This window comes from Argentina silus (assembly GCF_951799395.1).
Source record: "Argentina silus genome assembly, chromosome: 14".
Lineage (NCBI taxonomy): Eukaryota > Metazoa > Chordata > Actinopteri > Argentiniformes > Argentinidae > Argentina > Argentina silus.
In genome coordinates this window covers 5,683,371-5,693,370 of record NC_139668.1, presented here as the reverse complement: position 1 = coordinate 5,693,370, position 10,000 = coordinate 5,683,371, and the positions used below count along the sequence as shown (strand labels likewise).

General features: G+C 49.9%; 2 protein-coding genes across 3 annotated transcripts in view; both read left to right on the top strand.

Moving 5' to 3' along the window:
• clasp2 (cytoplasmic linker associated protein 2) overlaps positions 1–1,036 on the top strand; it is a 50,452-nt gene extending 49,416 nt beyond the window's left edge. Inside the window, 1 exon segment of the mRNA XM_083685033.1 lies at positions 1–1,036. This exon segment is cut by the window's left edge and continues 762 nt beyond it. The gene's annotated coding sequence lies outside the window, so the exon portion shown is untranslated.
• Positions 1,037–4,781: 3,745 nt separating this feature from the next.
• Positions 4,782–10,000, top strand: part of ubp1 (upstream binding protein 1) — a gene marked incomplete at its 5' end in the record, with an annotated part of 8,922 nt that continues 3,703 nt past the window's right edge. Inside the window, 10 exons of one of the 2 annotated variants that reach the window (XM_083685373.1) lie at positions 4,782–4,897; positions 7,079–7,230; positions 7,473–7,549; positions 7,746–7,851; positions 8,131–8,237; positions 8,399–8,551; positions 8,829–8,939; positions 9,160–9,270; positions 9,743–9,846; positions 9,991–10,000. The exon at positions 9,991–10,000 is cut by the window's right edge and continues 48 nt beyond it. In XM_083685373.1, the coding sequence (XP_083541499.1) occupies positions 4,782–4,897; positions 7,079–7,230; positions 7,473–7,549; positions 7,746–7,851; positions 8,131–8,237; positions 8,399–8,551; positions 8,829–8,939; positions 9,160–9,270; positions 9,743–9,846; positions 9,991–10,000 (1,047 nt within the window). Of the gene's footprint in view, positions 4,898–7,078; positions 7,231–7,472; positions 7,550–7,745; positions 7,852–8,130; positions 8,238–8,398; positions 8,552–8,828; positions 8,940–9,159; positions 9,271–9,742; positions 9,847–9,990 lie in introns of those variants that run through there. The other variant, XM_083685372.1, reaches the window with a different exon arrangement.

Genomic DNA, 10,000 nt, shown 5'->3' with positions numbered 1-10,000 from the left:
GGAGCCAGAAGCGTAGCAGGAGGTAGCCATGCCCCCCCCCCCCCCTTCCAGCCATATCAGCTAGAGAGCCTGAGTCAGGGAGGGCAGGGTTGGAGGAGGTGGGTGTGTTCTACAGGAGTGTGTGTGTGTGTGTACAGGGGGGGGGGGGGTGTATTTATGTGGTCAGTCTGTGTGTGTCAGTGAGGAGCTGTTGGATGTGTGGAGGGGCTTTTATCACACAGAGGCTTTTAAAACCCTGGAACTCTCTCTCTCTCTCTCTCTCTCTCTCTTTCTCTGTCCCCAGGTACGACGCGAGGCAGCGCAGCACTAACGCTCATAAGCAGGTCACAGTAGATTATGACTGCTCATAGCAGACACATAGGCAGAGTCTGGGTCAGGAGGCGTAATGCGCTTGGCTACGCATCAGAGGATTTTAACAACTTTTTATCTGGGTCCTATTCAGTCAGAGTAGGGGGGGGAGGAGGGGGGGGGGTAATTAAAGCAAACAATGTCCACCCCTTTCAGTAAAAAGGCAATGGTACCTTCCATCGCCCCCATCACATGTCTTGGATCATCCCACCTCAGACAGGAATTAGGGGGAGGGAGGGTGCCTATTCAATGAAGTCAATGTATGACCGGACATGGCTTAATATTACACCATAGTGGATATGTATCTATATATCATATTAAAAGTGGAATATCCAATAACGACGTCAATTAGAAGAGTCCCCCAGGGGGCGCACACACACACACGCCTGCGCCCAGCCGTCTGTTTCTGTTGCGTGTGCCGTAGTCTCTCTCATGTCGATTGCGCTCTCTCCGGTGAGGAAATTTGTAGAAATGTATTATTTACAGGTCTGAGAAGCTTGTCATGTCATATTCCCCCCCCCCCCCCCCCCCATCTTCTCTTCTCTTCTTTTCTCTTCCTCCTCTTCTATTCTCCCTCTCTCTGTGTCATTCTGTCCTTGTGAGTAACATTCTAGTTTTCACCGTTGTGTTTCCTCCGTGCATTTACAAAGCTGTGCTTACAATAAAATGAAAATAAAGAAAACGTGTACAGACCATAATAAACACTGTCCCTGTGTCAATCACTACGAAGAACTATTCAAATTCGGAAAACTTTATTGGCCCATTTTTGAACAATATTGTGTTGCAGCTGTAAAAAAACAAAAAACAAGTGCAGTATTCTTCAACCGCGTGTTGGTGCTGGGCTGGAAGGGGAGACTGTTGGAAGTAGAAATTGGAGGACAGGCTCATTGTAATGCATGGAATAGAATAAGGAATTATATCAACCATGGTACCAACCATTCCTTATTCCATTCCATGCATTACAATAAGCCTGTCCTCCGATTTCTATCTCCACCAGCCTCCCTGGAACCCTGTGGCTCTCAAGGCTAGGACCAGAATTAAAGAGCACTGGTTCGATATACTGTACAGGCCTATAAACCAATGCGTTGTCACTTGCGTGCCTCTGTGGTATGCAATACATTCCAATAGCTATAGACTAAATGTGGAACAAACAGTATGTCATTGGTTGATATATTCTTCACATTTGCTCCAGTTGTAATTTTAGCTATTCCTAGAATTGCAACCCTCCACCTCGACTTGTCACGAAAGCCCTGCCGACCTAACGACGGTGCCACGAGGGTCAACTGGAGCGCTTGATTATGTCATCACGCACGGGATCGGTGAGACTTGGGACTGATTTGAACCGCTGAATTGAAATCCCGATTCAATCTGAGATGTGTGCATGTTGCCCCTTCACTGGAACTCCAGATTCAATCTGAGATGTGTGCATGTTGCCCCTTCACTGCGTGTAAACAACGAGCGGTGGTTTAAAATTCACTCGCCTCTTGAGGAACATTAAATAATCCCGTGCGTCACCCCAAGGCGCGCCCGTGCTCAAAGACTGGAATCAAGTGGGTAATTATTGACGAGAGGAGAGCGCGAGGAGGTGAACTTTTACCACAGTGAAGCCAGACAGGACCTTGAGGCTGCAGAAGACTCTTCAACAGTTTACAATTTTGTATAGTCTAGTGTGAGTGTGAGTTTCGAACTGAGGTAGAAGGCTCTAAGTGCGTGTCTGGAAGGGATCGCCTTAAAGCGGAGTCCTGCTATTCTGAGTAATTATGTTGGTCTGGAAGTCCTACACCGAGAATTTCCGACCCCTGCCTCTCCGGGAAAGCTGCAGCTATTCGCGGTAGGACCCCCCCCCCCCCCCCCCCCCGTCAAGTCCAGTAGCCTATTATTTATGTTTCTTAGGAGAGAAAATCGTTTGGCTAACATCCACTTATAAGCACAACATACTTTAAGAGACAGACACATACAAGCAGAAAACTAAAACATAGCAAAGCACATAATGTATAACACTTATAAGCTGAATCATCATAAAGCGCATTGTCTCAGATCACAGATAAAGCGCACGGTGTTTGTGCAAAACTGTGGTAGCCTGCAGATCGGTTTAGGTGTTCATTGTAAAAAACCTAATTGCCGTTGGAATAAAGGAGCTACCAAAGCGCTTATTGCGTGTCTTGTGCTGGAGCAGGCGTCTGCCTCTTCTCCTGCCGTACCTACACAGACTCGTATGGAAGATTGCACTATCTTCTTGGTTTGGACTAACTCTGCATGACTATCTAACTGGCATTCCTACTGCCCTATCTAAGTTGTGTGAGTGCGCATTTTTCCAAACACGCATACGAGGCAAAAGGAGAGAATGCTTCTCACAACACTGATAGAATAGTGACATCAACATCTGCTCAACAAACGACTTGAGTTGGAGCATAACATGGGAACGTTGTTGCAACATCCTGAACGTAGTTGCAGCACATATAGGCCCGATGTCAAATCTCAGCTGGTCATATATTTCGACACCACGGTATCTATATGAGGTCACCCAAGCAATAACACTCTTTCACGTATGTGGGAAGGACGCGCTACCCCCATATCTTGCGTTAAACACCCGTTAAAACCGGACAAGGTGGAACATATATAATTCCCTTAATTTAACAGGCCATAAACAGGTTTTGCCATTGTATTCGCATTGTATCGTCTGTTATTGCTGGCTGGAGCCATTGTATTTGCATTTTATGAGCTACTATTGTTGAGTGGCTGTAGGCTAGACAGCACAAAGTCCGTTTCCTCACACACAAGTTAATAACTGACATTATCTGGTTATTAACTCTCATAGCCTGTGAGAAGTCCACCGCATACATGTTCTGATTTATTATATAACTCGATGCCATAAAAGCACTTATCAAGAACTTCACAAATGTAGACCTAATCTAATCAGACATATGATGTGAGTGAAAAGCTATGGAGTGAGTGAAAGTGTTTTCATGGTTGTCTTGTTGTTTGTTCAATCACTCCTATTGTTTCCTAAATAGGCCTACATATACCGACATATACATATACATTCTACCAAAATCCTCCATAGGCCTATACGGATTTATACCATCTTCACATTACACATCATGCATATAGCCTCAGTGTTCTAAAACAACGTCTGGACATACGGTGTGTAGGCCTGCATGTTTCTATTCTAACCTAGCACTCACACCCCTGATTAAATTGATAGAGGATCATGGTTGCACCGACTGTAGGCCTATAGCTGATTAGTTATTAGGGCTAGTGCTGGGCTTGGACAAAAACATACCCTTCGAGCCCTTATGCCATACGGACCCTCTAGGAGTAGTTTTGACACTCAACAGATATCTTTGGTCTGACGCGTTTCTGCTTATTCATCCATCGCTCTGTACTAGACTACCCATTATCAAGCAAGCGTGCCTGTTTCGATGGCACGTTCACCCGGGTCTGTGTGCAGTCGCTCTTTACTCCTTCAAGTAAAGATGTCGCCGCGTAGTTCCAACTGTAGTGTCGCTAAATGTGTAACCGATATTTCCCATACGTTGCCACTCGGGTTATTATGGTAATACTGTACGTCGGCGTTGTAACCAATGGTGGTAACGCGGACGGGGGATGACGAAAGCTCTACGCTCGGCCATTGGCTGAGGAGCGGGGAGCTTGGCACCGGAGCGGCTCACTGATTGGCCCGGCGCCTCCTTGGCATCTCCCCCTGCGGCTGGAGTCGGGAGGGTTCGGAGAGGCGACAGTCCGTGGGAGCCATGTTGATGCTGCTTGATGTTGTGTCAACTGCTGCACTTTGGATCTTTCAAGAGTCCCATTTAACGGGTCGGGAGCCGTAGCGCCGGTCACACGACTCCGCGATGAAAAAGGGAGAGCGGTTTCGGACGGCACAGGGAGCGCTGGCGGGAAGCTTCGCCTAGAAGGATCCGAGGACACCCCCCCCGTTAGAGCAAGTGAAGTTTGCTAAATGCTAGTGTCGGCTAGCTCGACGGACGTTGCGTGGTGAATGCGGTGTGCGGACTGTCAACAACATCCTCCCTGCTTTTTTTACATAATGTATGGTCGCGCTCAGAGACGATGTGCCGTGTTGCTGGCTAGCTAGCTCGCTAGCCGAGTTAGCTTGTTGTTTTGAGGACTGCGGGTCGGCTGGCGGAGCAACTTAGCGACCGTGCTTTCTTTAGCAAAATGAACGAGCTTGAGGAGTGCTATCGATTCGCCTGTCAAACTTCTCTTGCCCGCCTAGGAGGAGCAGCAGCAGCTAGCTAGCCAACCACCAGTAGCTAGCTGGCTGGCTAGCACAACTAGCTAGCTAACTTTCTCTCGTCGTCTCCGGTCCAGCACAGCAGCAAGCAAGCATATTCGCTCGCTAGCTGTTCTCCCGTCCCCGAAGCAAGCTGGCGGCTCTCCGAGTGGAAGTGGAGGACAAGGAGCTTGGAGCCATGGCCTGGGTGCTGAAGATGGACGATGCGACCATCGAGTCGGGGCTGGTGCACGACTTCGATGCCAGTCTGTCGGGCATAGGGCAGGAGCTGGGGGCCGGCGCCTACAGTATGAGGTTAGCAGCTCGGCTTTGTTGCTCCATCATTACTGATATATATATATATATATATAGCGATCTGACTCTGCCCGTGGCTTTGTGGTTCCATCGCATTTGAAGTGCGATGTCGGTCGTGACCACCCAAGCCAGCTGTCAGTTTCGAAGGGAGATGGAGGGTACAGATTGTTCTGCTGCTCTGACTGCTTAACCCGTGGTGTGCTCAATACACCAGCCAGCTGTTGGAATTGCAACCATTTCACTTTGTGTTTTTGTGGGTATTCCTTTTGTGTGGTTGCTGTTGTTTGACTGTGTGTGCGCCTTCTCCTTTGTTTTGGAGTGTGTTGTGTTGGGAGTGGGCAGTCACAGCATGTTGTTATGGGGGGGGGGGGCGGGGGGGGCAGAGATTAATACCCCCACCAGACACCCGGGGGAGGGGGATGGGGAGGTGTGTGTGTGTGTGTGATAGAGACAGTGGTGAATGCCACTGTAGGCATACAAGTGTTTCAGTTCACACCCCTGTCAGCACTCTCTTCTGGTCATGCTGGGACAGACTGCTGGGCTAACCTGTGTGTGTGCGTGTGTGTGTGTGTGTGTGTGTTTTAGAGGGAGGGTTACCATGTTTGTGGAGTGTGTTGTGGCAGTATATTGGAGTGTATGTAGTTTGTGTGTGTGTGTTTTAGAGGGAGGGTTACCATGTTTATGGAATTTGTTGTAGTGTGTGTTGTGGCAGTATAAGAGAGTGTGTGTGTGTGCGCGCGCCCATGTGTTTGTGTTCCCCACAGATGTGTTGGTGTGTGGGAAGGGAGGTGAAGCAATGTTTCTGTGGAATAAAGGAGAGAAGTTCCCAGGACATTCAGCTGTCTTTTCAAGAGCCTCCCTTTCCACCCATCTGCTTCTCATATATGTGTGTGTGTGTTTGAGAGAGAGAGAGAGAATGTAAGATTAGTCACAGTGGCCCTGTGTGTGTGTGTGTGTGTGTGTGTGTGTAGTAGTATCTGTTGGTCCCATGTTTAGCAGCTGGTTGTACTGTAGGAACGCAATGTCTCAGAGTGTGTGAGATGCGGCTCCTCGCATTTCAGGAAGCAGATGCAGTTTCCTGGGCAGCAGTGCTGTGTCGGGCTGCAGCTCTGCGACTGTCATGCAATGGGGGGGGGGGGGGGGGGGGGGGCACACAGGGAGAACACACTCTGCAGCAGGTGTGTGTGAGAGACAGAGGTCTTGCTGGAATACACACTAAGGAAAACACCCTCCATTTCTTGAAGTGTCATCGCTGATCTGATCTTGTTTTTGGAGCACCTGTTAGAATCTGTTAGAATCACCTGTTATAACCAATTATCTTATTGCTTTAGGCTGAGTATCTCAAGGAAAGAAAGAAAGCCCGAAAGAAAAGTGACTCGAGGTGCATTTTAAAAGTGACTCAAGGTGTATTTCAGAGTTTGGCTCGGCTTTCAAACAGCACCTGAACTTTACACCAGACTGCCAATTCCCCCCCCTCCTTCTAAAGTGGAGTCTTCCAATTAACATGAGATGTGACTGGGGGCATGATCCACATTCCTTGGCATCGAGGGGAGAACCTTTCCACACACACACACACACATACGCTCTCACACACTCAATGACACTCCTGCAGTCTCAGGGAGACTGTCTGTCTGTCTGTCTGGAGTTGTTGCCAAGTGTGTGTGTGTGTGAGGGAGGGAGGGAGAGAGAGAGAGAGGGAGGGAGGGAGGGAAAGAGGAAGTGTATATAAAAAAAAACCACTCACCCTGTTCTTATTGTGTGCATGCGTGCGTGTGTGTGTATGTATGTACGTGTGCGCGCGTGTGTGCCTGATTGAGGGAGCTGGGTGGGGTTATCTCAGAGTGGCTGGTGTTTCTCTTGTCCTTAAGTGGCCTCATATTGCTCAGTCACTAACCACAGAGTGAACCCTACTGAGGTCGTGTGTGTGTGTGTGTGTGTGTGTGTGTGTATGTGTGTGTGTGTGTGTGTGTGTTCTGTTCTGTTTTCACTTTCACATAGACATTCATATGAAACTACTCAAGGTATTTGAACAGGAACACTGTTGCAGGAGAGATCACTCAATACTCACTCTTTCTCCCCCCCCCTCTTCCCTTCTCACCCTCCTATTCTCCATCTCTCCCCTTCTCCTCCTCCCCCGTCTCCCCTCCTCTCTCCTCCTCCCCCCGTCTCCCCCCTCTCCAGCGATGTCCTGGCCCTGCCCATCTTTAAGCAGGAGGACTCCAGTCTGCCCCCCGACATCGAGACCAAAAACCCCCCATTCCAGTACGTCCTGTGTGCCGCCACCTCCCCCGCCGTCAAGCTGCACGACGAGACGCTCACATACCTGAACCAGGGTGAGACACGCACACACACACACACACAGAGTGTACAAAAATATTGTTTAATTGCTCATTCATTCTCTGCCTTTCCCTTTCTCCCTCCCTCCATCCTGCCTATCTCTCTCCCTCCATATCTCTCGCTCTCTACCTCCCATATCTCTCTCTCTCTCTCCTTATCTCTTTGTCTCTCGCTTTCTCTCTCTCTCTCCCCCCATATCTCTCTCTCTCTCTCTCCTCCCGTCCCTCTCCTCCCCCAGGTCAGTCTTATGAGGTCCGTATGTTGGACAACAGGAAGCTGGGGGAGCTACCAGAGATCAACAATAAGAGTGTGAAGGTGAGTTCAGTCTGGGAGGTGGTTGTGTTGCGGTCGTGTTGCGGTCGCGTTGAGGTCATGGCAGACTGTACGGGTTGGTTTCATGGCCGCAGCGGGTGTTCAGTTACATTACACGAACGGCGTGGTTGTGTTGTTGGTCGTGTTGTGGTTGTGGTCGTGTTGTGGTTGTCTTATGGTCGTGTTGCGGTCGTTCCAGAGCATCGTCAGGGTGGTGTTCCATGACCGGCGGCTGCAGTACACAGAACACCAGCAGCTGGAGGGATGGAAGTGGAATCGCCCCGGAGACCGTCTCCTAGACATCGGTAAGAGCGCCTAGACCTGTGTGTGTTCTGTGTGTGTTCTGTGTGTGTTCTGTGTGTGTTCTGTGTGTGTTCTGTGTGTAGATATGTATGTGTGTAATAATGGAAGACATTTCACACTCGGTGTGTGACGATTTATTTTGTGGTGTGTGTGTGTTAATGATTAACTTTGTGGTGTGTGTGTGTGTGTGTTAATGATTAACTTTGTAGTGTGGGTATGTGTTATGATCATTTTTGTGGTGTGTCTGTGTGTTAATGATTAATTTTCGTGTGTGTGTGTAGATATCCCCATGTCAGTGGGCATCGTGGAAGCCAAGTCAAACTCCTCCCAGCTCAACGCTGCAGAGTTCCTCTGGGACCTCAACAAGAGAGCCTCTGTGTTTGTACAGGTAACACACACACACACACACACACACACACTAAAGGCTTTTAGTCTGTCTTTGTGGCATAGTGCCCTCTGCTGGTGCTAAGACAAAGTGACATAAGTGACCACACACACACACACACACACACACACACTCCCTCCCTAACCCTCCTGGCCGGTCCCCAGGTGCACTGCATCAGTACAGAGTTCACTCCCAGGAAACATGGAGGGGAGAAGGGAGTTCCCTTCAGGATCCAGATAGACACCTTCAGACTGGGAGACGCTGGGGACTACACTGAACACCTCCACTCTGCCTCCTGCCAAATCAAAGTCTTCAAGGTAAACACACACACACACACTGTCAGACTGGCCTACACACACACATCGTCAGACTGGCCTACACACACACACACGGGCTGATGTGCGTAGACACACACACGCACAGTAAAACCGACATTCTTTAAGAACAGTCAAGCACACACACACACATACTGTACGTTCACCCAAGCTTGCTCTCACATACTAAGCCGTACCATGTGCCTCCTCACATCCAATCTCTCCACCCTAATCAACATTCTTCCCTCTCTTTCCCCCCCTTTTCTCCCCCCCCCCCCAGCCAAAGGGGGCGGACCGCAAGCAGAAGACGGACAGAGAGAAGATGGAGAAGCGGACGGCTCAGGAGAAAGAGAAGTACCAGCCCTCCTACGACACCACTATCCTATCGGAGGTCAGTATCCCCCCCCCTGCCCTCGGGCCAACCACCAGCCGCCCCCAGTGACATCCACAGCTTTGTTATGTAGCCCTTATGGTGCCCAGAACACTGTTTGATCAGAGGTGACTCTTCTTGACGGACTTAGACATTTAGTCAAGAAATTGTGTCTCAAAAGTCACACTTTTCGCACAAACACAAGCTAGAGGTTGGTTTGTGACTCTGTGTGTGTGTGTAGATGAGGCTGGAGCCCATCATCGAGGAGGCCAGTGACCATGAGCTGAAGAAGTCCAGTACTAAGAGGACGCTCCCCGCTGACTGTGGAGACTCCCTGGCCAAGAGAGGCAGTGTAAGAACCCTCCTCTCCTCTCTCTGTCTCTGGCTCTATCCCCCTCTCCTCTCCTCCCTCTCTCTGTCTCTATCCCCCTCTCCTTTCCTCCCTCTGTCTCTATCCCCCTCTCCTCTCCTCCCTCTGGCTCTGTCTCTATCCCCCTCTCCTCCCCCTGCCTCTCCCCTCCCCTCCTCTCTCCCCTCTCCTCCCTCCTTATACAAATGGCACAGCCCGATCCCAAACCACCCACCCACCCACACACATGTCCTCCCCTGAGCCCTGAGCCCCTCTGGGGTGCCTCTCCTCCACGAGAGCCTGACAGAATCATCACCTGGCTGCTCGGCCAGTGTCATGGTAACTCCTGTACAGGGGGGGTAGAACGCTAGTCCACTTTTTATTAGCCCTCTGTTGTGAGGGTGTCTTATGGTTGTGTGTGTGTGTGTGTGTGTGTGTGTTGTAAATCCATGTGTGTGTGTGTCTCTCTCCTCAGTGTTCTCCGTGGCCGGACGCCTACGTCAGCACCAACCAGGCAGCTGCTCCCTCCTTCACCTCCACCCCCCTCTCCACCTACACAGCCTCCTCCGTACCAGACAGGTAACTGTGTGTGTGTGCCTGTGTGTGTGTGCCTGTGTGTGTGTGTGTGTGTGTGCGTGCGCCTGTGTGTGTGTGTGTGTGTGTGTGTGTGTACAGATACATATTCAGAAGTCTGTAGTAATGATGGTGACTGTTGTGTTCCAGTGACTCGTCG